At 35.0% G+C, this 17,649-nt stretch overlaps 1 protein-coding gene across 7 annotated transcripts in view; it reads right to left on the reverse strand.

The window, feature by feature from the left end:
• The window catches only part of LOC145284444 (RAB11-binding protein RELCH homolog), a 2,006,047-nt gene that overhangs the window by 1,967,697 nt on the left and 20,701 nt on the right, over positions 1-17,649 (reverse strand). For 3 of the 7 annotated variants that reach the window (XM_080133260.1, XM_080133258.1, XM_080133264.1), the window contains exon 2: positions 5,516-5,545. The exons of the other annotated variants lie outside the window; for them this stretch is intronic. In XM_080133260.1, coding sequence (XP_079989386.1) covers positions 5,516-5,545 — 30 coding nt within the window. The remainder of the gene's footprint in view (positions 1-5,515; positions 5,546-17,649) is intronic. 7 annotated transcript variants of the gene reach the window in all.

The following is a 17,649-nucleotide window of genomic DNA, read 5'->3' on the forward strand; positions in this document are numbered from 1 at the left end:
GTTAGTAAAATAAGGATACCAAATATTTATAGCTAATAATTTTAAGAGTTAATTTTAATAAAATACTGTTTATATTCCTGATGATGATGATGTCTGTGAAGATATAAATAGAACTGATTTTTTTTATTTTATCATCTAAAAGATATTTATATTAATTATCAGATTTTCATATTTGTAAAGTGACACAGACTTATAAGCATAATGTTGCATATCTTATAGCATTAACGTTCTTATTTACTTTGGAAATGCATTACAGATAGTTCTTCAGGTGCACCAAGATGACTGAAACAACAAGATGACCCTGTCAGATCAACTAGAACTTCATATCAAACTGAGATAAAGCATAATCATCTTGACACACTTGTCCTCGCTAGATCACCAAGATTAAGCAAATTGAGCCGGGTCAGTATATATATATATACACAATGTGTGGAGGGGAACGTTGACCATTCCCTGCAAGAGTTGCATAAACTTAACATCATCTTTCCTAATGGAGATATACATATGATGGAACCGTTGTTGAATTTCCTATTTCCACGAAACTCTTTTCTTTGGAGGAAGCTGATTAAACCTGTATAAGAGATAGTGTCATAGTTTTCATTCATTATGACCTAAAAGATCTGAAGATTGAGTGCTTATACAGTATGGAACACAGATGAAAATCGTATCCTAAGTAAAAATTCTTTGTTATATTTATGTACAATGCTCACAAAATTAGGAAAATTCATTGAGTAGAATTTTAATTAAAAATAAATACCAGTTTTATCCTATTTTGCTGATCCGCCATTCCTTATCACTTTGTTAAATGACAAACTGGTTTGTCTCCCCTTACTTTACAGGTATTTCAGCTCTTACCAATGGCGGATCAGCAAAATACAAAACTGATTTTTATTTTGAATAAATATTCTACTTAATCATTTTTCTTAATTTTTGCTGCAGATGCCTATTTTTGCCTGCTGTGTAAATGTTCTGGCGTAGTTGAAACTTTTATATTCATCATAATATGGGCCCATTTGGCTCTATGTCAGCCAGACATTTTTGCTCTCGAGTGAAGAGCATACATGCAGTTTAACGGCTCATACTGAACACCGGGACTCTTTCACCTTAATATTGTGACCCCTAACCAGGACCACAACAGTTTTCCTGCTAATTTATTTGGAACTGCAATTTTCGCTTATGCCTGATACTCTATGAGTGTTGAAAATTGAAATTAAATTCAGTTATTGCCAGTTAAACCAAACATCATTTCTAAGAAATTGAGATATTAAGACTCCTTTTGTTTCAATTCCTTTGATATATTAACCTTGATTCTTTTTGTATAAATTTCTACCTAATCCACACACGTCACGTATAATGTAGTTACAACAGTCTGCACACACACACTGAGCTTAACACTACAATTTGTCTGATAAAAGAGATCAATTATAACCTCTACAGGTCATCAAGTTTCAACATGATCAAGGGCTGATTTTATTCTGGTAAATATTTCATTTCTTATTTGATCTCTTGACAAACAACTTGTTTATCTCTGCAAACTACAAAATAATATAATTTGAACTTAATACTATTTCCTATGTTTTAAACTTATGAGGCTCGTTTAAAAAGTAATGAGCTTGACCTTCACTCCTGATCTGAAATGGAACACGTGCATCAAGTCTGTTGCCAAGGTCGCTGGAAAGATGGTGGGATCCTTCTACCGCTCCAGAAGATATCTCACTACTGATGCAATTCTCTATCTATATAAAAGCCAAGTACGTCCAAGGATGGAATACTGTTGCCATATCTGGGCAGGAGCTGCTAAAAACAGCCTATCATGCCTTGACAGAGTACAAAATAGACTTTGTGGCTTAGTGGGGGGATGCCCTTTTCTCGTCTCTGCAACCTCTTTCCCACAGAAGAGACGTTGCAAGCCTATCTTTGTTTTATCGTTATTTCCATGGCAGGTGCTCGTCTGAACTCCAATCTCTGGTCTCCCCTCACCAATCTTTTACAAAAAACACCCGTCTAGCTAAATTCACTGTCAAAAACTTTCCCCACTCTTTATCTATGCCTAAATCAAAATGTAGATTCCATGAACAAAGCTTCTTTCTTAGAACTGCACGCCTGTGGAACTCTGTTCCGTCTGCCTGCTTCCCTCCTGACTACAACTTGGAGGTCTTCAAGTCCAACGTAAACAAATTCCTGATGAACTGCCTCCTTAAGTAGACACTTTAAATATCCACACTAACATACTGTACTTACAATAACCCTTATCCCTGAGTGGCTTCCGGGCCTTGATAAGTGGTGACCACTGTGTAAAAAAAAAAAAAAAAAAATGCCTCCTATTTTTTTAAAAATGCCTCCAATTTTTTTTTATTTCATCCAAATGTATCAGAGGATATTGCAAATTGCATTGTTATGATGATTCAACTTATGCATCCATAATCTGAAAGCTTTACCTCTCTGCCGCAAGACTAAGAAAGCAACTAAATAACAAATAGTTAAAAAAAAAAAAAATCCAAATGTTTGCTTTCAACTCTTCATCATGAGAAATTCAAAATACACTTCACTAATAAGTTGTAATAGAGATAATATGGCAGGAGATGCAGAGCATGACATTTTATACAATCGTCATCTTTAATCATTTAATTCATGACAATCAAAGATTTGGTCACAAAGAAATTCCACCAAACAAAAATAACCAATATGATATTTTTAATCACCATTTTTGTGAATATGTAGGGGAAGACAACTCCTATTTTGTCATTCATAATAAAATCAGAGTTATCTTCCTTACATTTTATGAAATTAAATCTTTCTGTTGATTTGTTTTATATTATTAAGCAGCTGTTTATTATTATTATTATTATCATAGACCATTTTGTTTTAGGTTATTGGAAAATTTCTCCATTTTACCAATTTTCTGGACCGGAATAATTATTTTTTCATAAACTGAAGCAAAATGCATAATATGTCTGTAAAAAGATAAAAAGGATTAAATCGCTCGTCATCATCAAACTGTCAAGTGCAATACTATTTAGGTCCAAAGTCAAAAATTCAGCTGACTTAATATATATATACAATATATTAGAAAAAAATTATCTAAGAAATACAAGTTACAAATTTAACATCATTGTGATTTTCAAAAAAAAAAAAATTTAAGTACATGAGTAATTTTTTAAATATTTTGTAAGCATTAAAAACAATGCTGAATAATTTTTATTGTGGTATTGTAACTAAAAGGTACAAAAAAAATAAAATAAAACTACAGAGACCTTCAGATGTCTGTTTAACTCCTCCCAGTTAGAGGGTGGGTCGTCCAATCTGTGAACTACCAAATCATTTTTTTAGCCCTCAACATGAGAAAATACATTTAGCCAGTAAAAACCCTTTAAGACAAGACTGAAAAGAAATTGGGAAGATGAAGATGAAAATAGGGAATGAAAAGGCCACCATTTAAAAAAAGGGCATGCATAAATGTAGGAGGGGAGAGTTTTGGTAGAAGAGCAAAAAAGGGGAAAAGAAGAGAAAGAAAAGGTGGAGAATGAAGATGAAAAACAAAATTAAACTTGTCATTTATCTTAAATTTTCTTCAAAAGATTTCCATAAATATAAAAATGGTGTAATAGGGCAAATAAACTCTGTCAGAGAACATTCATATCCAGATAAAAAAAAAAAAAGGGGGGGGGGCCTGCATGGTTAGGAATTCATAATGAAGCTATGATTTCTCAATATCCAACCATACTCTTAGAAATTACATTAACACTGTTTCTCATTACATCACCAAAGTTAAGAGATCTTGAGTGGCCAGTACTAAAATATGTGACCTTTTGGGAATACTAGGCACTGCTTATAGTAGGATGTTGACACCTCTCTGCAAGAACTGCAAAAACCTAATATTGTAAGCTCTCCTGGTGAGAATATACAAACAACTTGAGACCGGTTGTTAATTTTATATTCCCATGAAACTTCCTCCTTCCATAGGGTGAGTGCCACTTCGGATACAGATGCTCCTGCTGATTCAGCAGACTTAAGTCTCATTATGAGAAGAGATCCAAAGCAACCAGAGGCAATGCTGGGGTAATAGGAGAACTGATGTCATTTTGCAGTTTTTGTTCTCCTAGTCTATTTTTAAGGTAAATCAATGCTTTTGAAACTGTTTGATGCCAAAACAATAGTTATTGCAATGGATTTGTAATTACTGTATACGATTACTTGAATACAAGTTCCTATTTTACCGCCTGCTAGAAAAAACATTAGTTCTTAGTGTTACAAAATGTATTAGTCTACGGATGTTCACAACAGCTGATTCCATGAGTTGTGATGTTATGTCAATCATGTACTCCTCTCAGAATTAGAAATCTAGTTGAATATATTTAGTTCTATTTATTTTATAATCATGCTTCAGCAACTTTACTCTAAAGCCTTCTTCAGGTGTCTGCCAACATGGGCAGCAACACTATAGGAATGCCAATGTACAGGAAACACTATTCTTGCTTCATTCTCTATACTAATAGGAGAAACATGTATGCAGGTCTTCTAACTACGTATAAACTATTAGACTTGAGAACGTAAAATTTAGTGAGAATGATACTATACATTTGCAGATTATTCCTAACAAAAAAAAAACAAAAACAAATGTCCTTTATGGAAACGTCAAAAATATCCAATCTTTTTATGCAATTCAGTTTACGTCTAGCTTATCAACCAAGTTTCAGTTGCAAATATCCAACAGTCAAGTTAACACAGCTTTTAATGTTGTCAGGCATAGTCCGACCTTCTCTCATTTTGAGCACATCTTTGAAACCTTAATGGTTTTGATTGTTAGATTATCTTTCTGATAGAGTCAACCGACTCTCAGACGATGATCAAAGAACCCAACGGCTTTGTCATATATTATTCTATAATGGCATTTGCCATCACTGATGGTTTCTGTTAGTAAATTTACATATTCCTCTAAAACGGTGTTGAAAACATTCGCTATAGTGTGTGTGTGGGGGGGAGGGTTGAAATCAATGTTGAAGCCATTTCTTTAGAAATGGGCAGACTTATTTCGTTCCGCCAGTTGCAAAGGATGTTTCAAAGCAGATAGTGCCAACTTTTATTTAATGGCATCCCTAAAGAGTAATTTTTTTTCCCACCAGATGTACTAAGATTAACATTATTTGCCACAAGTATTTTAGGTAATGCTTATCACCCAATGAGAATTGAGATAATTGCTTTTTTTTTTTTTTTTTTTTTTTTTTAAATCTAAATTTTACTGATGGTGATCTGTTAGTCCTCAGTGCTCTGATCCAGAGTTCCAAGAAGTGAATGCGAGACCATTATTTTGTGGACTAGGTATCAGCAAGGTAAGAGATGATGATGAATGATGACGGACACAATTATTGCACAAATTGATCACCATCCCAAAAAAAGCTTTTTAGTCGGAAATGAAAGGTTGAAATGGAAAGAGAATAAACTGGATGGTTTTATAGATGTAAAGAGGGTAAAAATTTTAAGGTTGATAATTGAAAACGGTTTTGTTTTTACACACCATAACTCCAATCTCGGCTTAAAGTTCTGTCTGTTTAAAAAAGAAAAAAAAACATTTCATCAAGTTATTAATAGTATTACAAATGTTTTCAAAGATGCTTTTGTATTAAACACCAATCGAATTTAATAATAAAAAATACTCTAGTTTCGACTGTTTACTCTCTGGCCTTCTCCAGGTACATTTTGTTGTATTCAGTAACCATACTAACCTTCTGAGATTTTTTTTTTAATCAAATCCTTTATTGAATCCACTGCTTACATTCTAAATTATGTGCCTTTTAGATTATCATGTATCCTTAATTTTTTTTCTAAAGTTTATTTACCACTGAACAAACGCTTATATCCACTGGGCCATGTGCCCAGTAGGACAATCTAGGATGATTTGTTAGGATTTATAAACATAATGCATCATATTAGTTTGTTTTTTTACATATATTTGTACTGCATGTTCTATGTTTGTATTGTAATTTATTAGTTATTATTATTATTATTATTATTTCTAAGTCTAGGATTATCTGCCCTTACTTTTCTAATTATTGTTTTTCATATTTTTCATCCAACAAAAGGCATCTGAAAAAAGCCAGAGAGTACAACTAAAACGCTGTGAAAAATAATTTCAACCAAGATGAGAAAAATAGCCAGAAAAAAATATGACAATATTTCATTTCAGAAACATTGTCTAACAAGTATAAGCCCTCCGTCAAAAATGACAAAAAAAAAAAAAAAAAAAAAATATGCTTCTCCAATGTTTACACTAATATTTATACTAGCAAATAGCAAGGATACCCGGTGTTACCCGGAGTCATAAAAACTAAATAAAAGATGTTGAATAATGTGAAGTTTCACTCCCCCACTCCCACCACACCATAGAGAAATTCTTTTTTGTTTTTTTTTTGTTTTTTTGCAAGCCAAAAGTGAAAAATATAAAATTAAGGATGCCTCCAGAGCACTACTAAAACTAAGCTTCTTCCACCCTCTTTCTTTATAGAGAAATGACAACAGTTAAGAAGCATAAAATAAATCTGGAGTTAACATCTTTCAATTTGAACAAACGCTAACTTATTTTGAGGGGTTGTGTTAATGCATGATAACATTAAAAATAGTGCTTACTTCTTGATGATATTAAATCATATGACCATTTGCTTCTCAAAGAATATCTTTTTTTTCTCTAAATTTTAGACATGGAGTTACACTGATACCAACTTTGTAGTTTAATTTTTATTTTTTATCATTCGTTAGAAAACATAACCTGCAATCACTGCATCATCTTGCTCTCTCGAATTCACTATAGTACCAATGGTAATTTAAGGGATCATCGGTTGTTTACCATGAAACACTGTTTCGGGGATTTAAAAACAAAACAATATATTAAATCATGGCTCCCCAGCAGTGTTGATCAAACACCACCTCCCTTAATCTTAAGACATGTTGTAGATATTAGATCTAGTTTCCTATTCTTAATTAATTTGACTAGCCTATTGATGTTATAAAATGAATTCCTTACCCGTGAGATTCATATATATATATATATATATATATATATATATATATATATATTATTGTAATTATATAAATGCAACTTTGTCGCTGTGTGTCTGTGTGAGTTTGTTCCTAATAGATTCCAAAACGGCTGAACAGATCTTTAAAATTTATAGAACTTTAGTCTATAATCTGAGAGTCTGGGAGTGATCTTAGTCAAGTTTTGTCTCAGGATACCCCCCCCCCCCGATAATTACCAATAATCAAAACCATTATTTTAATTCATCTATCATTGGTAAAGCCATTTTTTCCATGTCGTCGCTTAACAACAATGATAGAACAATGGGCTGTGAAAATTCTACTGTGGGTAAGTTGATAGGTTTTTTTTTTGCATAACGTGGTCTGTAGGTTCAAACTACACACATAATCTTTTTTTTCAGTAACTGAAAGAATTTTATAAGATTTGAAAATTGATGCATTATTTTTTGTTTATATGGTCTGTAGGTTCAAACCCACATTTAAATTTTTTAATGTTTTTTTTGTTAATTGAAAAGAAGTTTATTTATAAGATTGGAAAATTTACATGTGTGTATTTTTAAAATATCTATTATTTTTGCAATATAAAACTGGAATATTATGGTACTTTAATTAAACTTTATTATTGACAAGCAACTGATCCTGAAGAAATTTCAAAACAGTCTACACACATATTTAGTGAAAACGTGATTCAGAGGTTTCTTATATGTCAGTTTAACAAAACATAGGCCCCAACAGCCAAGCACAATTAGTATGCCCAGCAACATAAGATAAGGAATTTTTCGACAGTTGACTAATTGTAGAACTATACAGTGACAACCACATAAATTCTTACAACGAATAGATAGATGTTGATCCTGTGGTTTCTTTCGCGTATGATTCCAGAAATCATGGCCCCTAAAGCCTTGCCAAAGTAGTTGGTTTTGAGCTGGAAGAATAGCTGCTAAGAGGACAAATCAGAGAAATTGGATTGTTGCTGGCACGTTGCATCCACTGTGTGGGGGGCTATGTTGATCAGTAAGGTGTCAATATAACCGAAATTTATTAAAATGATTTTAGGATTAAAAAAAAATATGGGAAATAACAAAGATACAGATCAAAATGAGCATAAAAAAAACACATCAAAGCAACCTCCTGAGCAAGGCCAGGTAATGCTGCTAGTATATATATAAAGTTACAATCGATCAAGTTAAAAAAGAAATAAAAGAGAATGTCTGAAACTGAAAATTAAAATAACAAAAAATGTATCAATTCATACAGAAAGAAAAAAAGGAAGATAGGCCTCATTGTAACAAAGTGTCTTCCGTTTTTCTGTTGACTACAATATGGTTGTCTCCAAGTCTAATGTAAACAAGTTTTTGATGAGCCGTTCCATGTAAGTTAACAAATTTACCGAATCTCCATTACTAACGGTTACTATATTGTCCAATTTCTACTGTACACTCTTTAACCCTTATCCTCGAGTGGCCTCTGGGCCTTGATAAGCGGTGATGTCTATGTAAAAAAAAAAAATCCTACAGAGAACTGAGAAAGATTGATTTGATAAGAATCCATATAGGTTACAATGGGACCAAAAATCAAAATCAGAAAAGGTTGAAAAATTATTGTTTTCAGACAATGCAGTCCCATTCTTACAACAGCAACAAATGGACATGTTTGAGGTTGATCCTGTTGGCTGGTTGTCATTGTTTAAATGGTGACATGTCGAATAATCAAGGTAGGTTCCATGCACAAGAGATGACAGGATGCATAGAATACCCATAGGTTGTGGTAAAGTTACAGATAAATGATTGATAAAAGAAAAGCTACCAAAGAGGTAAATTTTGATGATTGAGTAAGCAACATAATTGCTTACTAAGCAAGGTAAGTAGAACTTGGCCGGACAACGCCAGCTTACCTTGCCATGTAATATAAGGTGCAACGATTTCCAATTTGTTCAATTTTCTTGTTTAGAATTTGAATTCGGAGTTCAATTTCTTAAGTTAAAGAAATTACTGCCGTTGTTGCTACCTTGAAAAAATTGCTTTTCTCTGTCTGGAGGAGAAAAACGTTTTTGGTCCGTTTCATCTAAAACCCTTAACCACCAACTGTCTAGTAAAGTTAGTGAGTCGAAGTTGCAATGCAAAGTCGGTTCAGAAGCACAAAGGTATTAACTGCTACCTCCCCCCCCCACTCTAAAAAAAACCCCAAAAAACAGTATTAATTATAACTAGAAGTTTTACAGAAATATATACTTTTATTTTCTTAACTAGTTTTTTTTTTTTTTTTTTTTTACAGTGATCACCACTTATCAAGGTCCGGAAGCCACTCAGGGATAAGGGTTATAAATAGTTTTTAGTGTTATCGATACCTTATCTGTCAATTTTGTTTTTATGCGTTCCTCACTTTTAAGTTGACAACCAATTCTCTGATCGACCTCACTCCGCACTTCTGATAAATTAACACAACATGGAGAGGTATGGTCCAGTCAACAGAGACAATTCAGCATCAGTCTTCTTCGGGGTTGGGGGGGGGACTTTGTCAATACTAGCATCCTGAGAAAATAGCCCAAAGTCAATGATGCGATATTAACCAGGTATTTATTTGCTCCCCTACAGAGCAAATTAGGCACAAGGCCGATTTTTAATGTGAGGAGTGAAGGGGAAATGGGGACCAACTCCCCCGGGAGTAGGGGAGCTGGATAGTGACAATTGGTATGAATGGTTGCCCCCTACATTGACCAAGGTCTTATATGTGGGGTTTCCCCCACATATGGTCTTTGCTTGCAGTATCTGCTGGAACAGATGCTACACTTTGATCTTGGCCCAAAGGCCATGTCACGCTAACCAACACCAGGAGTATTAGCCTAATACATAAAAACAAAAGTGATGGCAGCATTATTTGTTACTGTGAGGGATTGATATGCTATACCGTTATGGAAATAGAGTGAAGAATTTTTTCTAATACATTTTAGTTTGGAAGCGGGGGGGGGGGTAGAGAGTGATCAGATCTTCTATTTGCTTTCAATGTTTCTTCTAACAGATTTTACTTTTTAAATTAGGTGGATATATAAACACACATTGGTCTTTATTATAGAATCGAGAATACTCATAATAATTTATAGGTTATTTTCACATGTACCAGCTTATACAGAATAATGGTTAGCGTTAACTAAGCCAGGAGACCAGAGTTCAATCCTCATTCAAGTTACTTATAACGGTACTAGTTGAATTTCAGAAGACCCCCCCCCCCTCGCTGTTCTTTTATATCGCAATTTCTTAAACGTCACTCGCAAAAATTCAGAAAGCGATCACGTTTTTGTTTTAACGGTTAATTAAAAAAAAAGAAAAAGTCTTTTGGGACGCTGATATTAAAGTTAAAAGTCTTTTCTAATCAGTTTGCACTCTGGAGACGAATGCGTGTTCGAGATAAGTGTATTTTAATTTTTATGTTTAATTTCTAATATTAATAACTACATTCTATTTCAGTACTTAATTTATATTTTTATCTCCTGATTGTTTTATTTAATGATAGCGTTTTCTCGTCATAAATGTTTATTATATCTACCATGTTGATTGCATGAACAGATTAGGAAATTGTATTCATTGTTAATTCGTGAGAGGTGAATCTATCACCATACGTTCCCTTTAAAAAACACGCCAGTTGGACTTTTATTAAGTACAATACTTAATAGATTTTTCTTTTTTTTTTTTTTTTTTTTTTTTAAAGGAGAGTAGAGAACGTTTTGTGGAAGCATTGTCGGCAGCTCCTGTTACTCTCGCTTCTCTTTATTTGTCACTCAGTCCTCATTTTTTTAATGAGTGATTTTTCTGACAAAGGGAGAAGAAAAAGCTGTATTCTAGGTTGGCAGTATTTTGCATGAACAGTCGATAGAGATGGCGGAAATTTTCTGTTCTATGTCTATCCTTGTAGCCATGTCACTAGTAAGGGTGCTGGAGGTAAACGTTTTATCTGGGCTGACGTTATCCGCCTGATAGTCAGGGACCCAAACCTTGGATTAACCACTAAGGAGGCTGTCCTATCAGCAGGCGCAAAGTACTGGGGCTGCTGTATTGCCATTTGGTGAATGGATTCTGGACCATGCAGTAGTCCCTGGTGGGGCCTCTCGATGCCATACTAGTGGGTAATTACCCACTAGTATGGCATCGAGAGGCCCCACCTTATGTGCTACAAAAAAAAAAAAAAAAAAAAAAAATTCTTTGTTACTTTTCTCTCTTTGTTCCCCTCTCTGTCCTGCTCTAAGCAAGTCTGACGACCTAGTCCACAAACTCCAAAATTCCATCATGACAAGTTTCAATAAAAAATACACGATTAAACCCGGATCTGAAACTTCCAACGTAGACCCCCACTATCATGTCTCCTTCAACATCAGGGGTCTACGTTCTAACCTTCCAGAGGTTGAAGCCCAATTACAGGAGACTAAACCAGACCTTTTATTTTTAAGCGAAACTGGAATTGGACAGACTATTTCCCTAAATGAGTTCGTAATTAAAGGATACTCTAACCTAACTTCCAAATCTGAATCCCAAGATTGGCATGGAATATGTGCTTATATAAAAGATGGCTTTCCATGTGGTAGGGACATCTCCAGAGAAGATCCTAACTTACCCTATATGTGCTTCCGAGTAGCCCTAGCTCACACTACGACATTTATATTTACTCTCTATCACCCCCATAACAGCGGAGTTACTATCTTTAAAAGCATATCTGAGAAAATTGACCAAGTTCTATCAGCATATCCTTCAGCTAACATTCACGTATGTGGAGACTTCAATGTTCACAATGTGGAATGGTTGACCCACTCAAACAAGACCGATGATGAGGGGAGATTCTGTCATGATTTCTCCATTGCTTATGACCTCACTCAGATTGTTCATGAACCCACCCATGTGCCCGACAATGACGGCCAGTATGCAAGTCTCCTAGACCTTTTTCTCACAACTTGCCCTGAACTATGTTCAGTTTCCGTTCTGTCTCCTCTTGGATCTTCCGACCACTCAGTTGTATCAATTAAGATAAAAATGAAATGTAATAAGTCCTCAGACATACCTCTCCATCGTACAGTATATCGATACACTATGGCTGACTGGGATAGTTTCTGTACATTTATATCGGATCTTCCTCTGCGTTCCATGTTTAAAAAGGATGTGTCGTCTATAGTATCAGACCTGACAGAATGGTTAATTGTAGGTATAGACAATTTCATACCCTCGAAAAGTTCCAGCAAAAACCTAACAGCCAGCCATGGTTTTCCCAGAATGTGCTGCTGTTATTGTGCACAGAAATCACTTTTTCCACTGCTTCCAACGTAATAGATGTATGGAAACTAAAGCCACTTTCAGGACTGCCAGCAACCATTGTAAGAAAGTAATAAAGAATGCAAGAGAGTTGTATGCTCAGTCCGTCAAGTCCAAAGTAGCTGAGCAGCGGCTTGGTTCCCACCAGTTTTGGCAAATTGCAAACAGAATCCTGAACAGAAGCGTGTGCTCTATTCCAACTATCATCAATGGACCTGAGGTAATCTCGTCAGTATCAGACAAAGCCAAACTCTTTGTCAAGAACTTTGCAGCCAATTCTACCCTTTGTGACCAAGGCCGCCAACCCCCAATATTTCCTCCTGTATCAGAAAACACACTATGTGATATACAAATATCTGTATGTGATGTTGCCAAGCTAATCAAAAACCTTGATTCCAGTAAAGCAACTGGCCCTGACGGTATACCAATTATAGTACTCAAAAAACTTCAACCAGAACTAGCACCCATACTTACAAAACTGTTTAAACGTTGTCTAAAGGAGAATTGCTTCCCATCACCCTGGCAAATCTCATCAGTATGCCCTGTATTTAAGAATTCAGGTGATCGCTCATCCCCCTCTCAGTACAGGCCAATAAGTCTCCTGTGCGTCATGAGTAAGTTGCTGGAATCTGTGTTAAATAGAGAAGTAATCAACCATCTCAGCAAAAATAACCTTCTTAGTGACACACAATATGGTTTCCGTTCTGCTAGATCTACAGCAGATGTGCTTAAAGTTATATCTCATAGGATTAGCAAATCTCTCGACAGAGGCAACCTTTCTAGAGCAATTGCTCTTGACATATCAAAGGCCTTTGATAGGGTATGGCATAAAGGTTTAGTTCACAAGATCTCCAGCTATGGTATAGCTGGAAATGTCTTCTCAATTATTAAATCATTTCTCTCTGATAGGTTCATAAGAGTAGTAGTTGATGGGCAAAAATCAGAAGCTCACAGTATAAATGCTGGAGTCCCTCAGGGGTCCATCCTGGGCCCAACTCTTTTCCTGATCTACATTAATGATCTTCCAAATCACATCCTTACATCATTCTTAGACATTTTTGCTGACGACACTACCATCTATGGTAGCACATCTAAGACAGTAAACGACCAAGTTCTCTCCGATTCTCTCTCCTCTGATCTTGATCACGTTGTACAATGGGGAAAGGAGTGGCTGGTTACTTTTAATACATCTAAAACCAAGCTTCTATCTTTACATAATCAACGTTCTGATCCCCATCTGGCATCAATTAAAATGAATGGCTCTCGTCTTGGGGAGGCCTCAAGTTTTGACAAGCTTCTAGGCTTGACCTTTACTCCTGATCTTAAATGGAATGCGTACATCAAATCTGTTGCCAAGGCCGCTGGAAAAATGGTCGGATCCTTCTATCGATCCAGTAGATATCTCACTGCTGATGCAATTCTCTATCTATATAAGAGCCAGATACGTCCAAGGATGGAATACTGTTGCCACATATGGGCAGGAGCTGCTAGAAAAGACTTGTCCTGCCTTGATAGAGTTCAAAATAGACTTTGTGGCCTGGTGGGAGATGTCCTTTTCTCTTCGCTGCAACCTCTATCTCACAGAAGAGATGTTGCGAGTTTGTCTCTGCTTTATCGTTATTTTCATGGAAAGTGTTCGACTGAGCTTCAATCTATGGTCCCCCCTCGCCAAACTTTCGCAAGAAACACTAGACTAGCTGAAAACATTATCAATAAATTTCCACACTCTTTATCTGTGCCTAAACCTAAACATAGATTCCATGATCAAAGCTTCTTTCTTAGAACTGCACGCCTGTGGAATTGTCTTCCGTTTTCCTACTTTCCAGCTGTCTATAATATGGTTGTCTTCAAGTCCAACGTGAACAAGTTTCTGATGAGCCGTTCCACTTAAGTTAACAAATTTACCGAACTTCCATTACTATCAATTACTATATTGTCCTTTTGACTACTCTACACTCTTTAACCCTTATCCTTGAGTGGCCTATCGGCCTTGATAAGTGGTGCCGCCTATGTAAAAAAAAAAAAAAAAGTCATAAGATGAAATAAATTTATTTAATACTGCCTTGTTAAACACTCAGCAGCATTATAAGGTGGAGAACAAAAATGGAAAAATCCCAGGAAAGAAGTGGTTTCCTCCCTTACATCATAATGTAGTAGCCAATGAAAATGAAGCCTTTGGTTTGTACTTAACTATCGTTTATCCATTTATATGCATGTATAAAACATTTTGATCTTAGATAGAATCATAAAATCGAATCCTCTGATCTTAGAGAATGTGTATTTTGAATTATAATCATAAAGTAGAAACAACAATCTATATGGGAACGGTCAAATATCTTTGGAAAAATTACAGAAACTACCGAACGTTAACTGTGCTAGCTCAAGTTTCAATTACAGCCCTCACATAAAGATTAGAGGTTTTAGAATCCGTAAAATCGATCTTGTCAATTGAAACCTTGTAATTATTTACTGTACGAGAATGATCACAGTAATTGAAATGATGTATCTAATTTGCGTACTAGAGCCAGCTCCGTAAATGTTTGGCTGTTTTTGTCATTTCGTCACAGTTACAGAAAAACATTGAAGACTTTCATGGATAGTAGTCTATACTGTCATGGTGCTCAAAAATTTCACAAAAAAAATCCCCCCAAAAAAACAATAACTGTCATAATTATACAAAACTGTAATGTTCTACCAATATTTTGTTTAACTTAAAAGCAATTATCAAGGCTCACCAAATGACTGTCTAATGGCAGCCATTTTTTCTTGTTTTAAGACTTGAAACTACTTTGGTTTCAAATTAATAAACGCTTTAAAATAAGTGTTAAAATACAAAAAACTTATCCACATAAGTAGAAGAGTAACATATTTTGCCTTTGGTAACGTTTATTTGTTATATTTTTGTTTTTTGACCACTTTTTCATTTCGTTGGCTATACTGGAAAATGCCTCAGTTTTCTCTTTTTGTGATAGAAAATGGATGACAGACAATTTTTGTTCATACTTATGTAACAAAGCAACTTACAAGTATCAGAAGTGGCATCTCATGTATGCAAATGATCAAGCCGTGGTGTGAGATGATGACACAGCGGAGGAAAAGGTAGAAAAGAAAAGGAGAAAGAAAAAAAGCACATGGTAGAGAGAAAGATTTTTACCCATGTGGCAGTGACAACAACTTGGAAGTATGTGCCAGTGTGAGAGATTTTTTGACCACATGGTAGCATGACAGGACTTAAGCACGTGTTGATGCAACAGAAACTTTTAAACAAGATGCAATTCAAACTTTTATCAAAATTATCAGACGACCATGTACCATGTTGATCAGTAGCTGATCGTAGCTGTGGACTGAGAAACTTAATTGACCCAAAGAGAAAAAGTAAGGATGTGATCATATTGTTGCTGGCTTGGAAAATATGTATCAATGGGTTGGTGATGAAATGACCGTTAATAAATGCCTTTTTTTTAACTGAAAAAAAAAAAAACTTGAGTCAAATATCTTTTTTGTTTGTTTGCGGTCTTTTATACACAACATTGAGTCGGGGTTAAAATTTAACGGCCACGTTAAACTTATTTATAATTGATGAATCGGTGTAAACTTTTATTTTGATCAGATCTACTATTCAACAAAAAATACTTCCTCTCCCCTTAACATCTAGAAGTCAACCATATCTTTGATTCTTTATCGCAAGTTTTCCAACACTGATTTTAATCCTTCATGCACCTAAAAGAATTTGAGACAAAAACTTTTGACAATGTCAAGTTTTACATTCTATTTAAACTAATGATAAAATGCTTTACACTCATGAATCAACGTATATTTGTGACTAGAAATTGGATATATTAGATAAAAAAACAAAATCTATGATTTAATACATCTTGGCCAAATCTGATATGCAGAGATAATTCATTCTTTCATCAACAAAGCAACACAATAAAATATTTTGAAATAATATTTTTATAAGCGTCTGTAGTGCCATACACAGATGTTTGGCTTGTGATGTCCAATGAAATTCTATTTTAAAATGATCTGTATGCAAGTGACTCTATGCAATATTTCCAGTAAAAGAAAAAGAAAAAAAAAAAAAATCCTTAAATCCAGAAGAATCAAAAGTATTTTCACTTGAACTCAAAGTTATATTTCATCAAGATTAAAAAACAAAAATCCACTGGCCACAACCCATAACCACGGACCGCACTGGCCACAACCCATAACCACGGACCGCACTGGCCACAACCCATAACCACGGACCGCACTGGCCACAACCCATAACCACGGACCGCACTGGCCACAACCCATAACCACGGACCGCACTGGCCACAACCCATAACCACGGACCGCACTGGCCACAACCCATAACCACGTACCGCACTGGCCACAACCCATAACCACGTACTGCACTGGCCACAACCCATAACCACGTACTGCACTGGCCACAACTCATAGAAACATGAATACTGCAACCTTAAATTCCTTTATCTGCTATTTCTTGAGGAACAACTTTTGGCAGCCAGAAAGTAAACTCACTCATACACATAATGAAACTTTAAAATAACTTTTTGACACTTTTGTTTAGTCCTTATCCAAGAACTTTAAACCGTCTCAACAAAGTTTGCTTTTTCAAATATATTTTATGTTTCAGTAAAATTGTCGACATAAATATCTTTTGTTTTTACGTTTTCAATCCTAAAATCCTGTTTAATTAGCACTTCTCAATTTAGCTACATATATAAAATTATTGTTCTTGGCACATATTAAAGGTGTCACCGTCGTTAAAATACACTATCTGAAGCTAGGAGCTGTGGCACAATTTCAGGATTAGAATTCGATTTGACCCAAAGTTCAAATGTATCAAAATAAATAAAATTCACAAAATCATAAATTTAAGGGCGAACAGCAAAAAAGGTGAAGTACGTTTTAGACCTTCTCTTGTTCTAAGTGTTCAAGTTCTTATTTACTTATCTCTTTACGAGTTAGACACAACATTAGCTTTTTAACGCAAGGAAAATCCAGCCCCCATAAGAAAAAAAGGGGATACACTAGATTGGGACAAAAATTTAAATTTCCTCAGTCTAGAAGGATTTTAAACCTGAGTGATAACAGATACATTTTGAAATATAAAAAATTTACATCTACAAGTAAAGCATAAGGTCATACAAAAGAGTAGGGAATATGGGTGTCGGTAATTCTTGATCAAAAATACTAACAAATGTCTAACCTACTCTTGACTAAAATCATTTCAGTCGCTACAATACCACATTCATATTAGGGAGGTCATGCTACTTAAGATATCCACTGTAATGGGAGTGGGGTAAAAAGTAAAACG

Source organism: Euprymna scolopes, chromosome 9 (genome assembly GCF_053919585.1).
Source record: "Euprymna scolopes isolate OS-2025 chromosome 9, ASM5391958v1, whole genome shotgun sequence".
NCBI classification, from domain to species: domain Eukaryota; kingdom Metazoa; phylum Mollusca; class Cephalopoda; order Sepiida; family Sepiolidae; genus Euprymna; species Euprymna scolopes.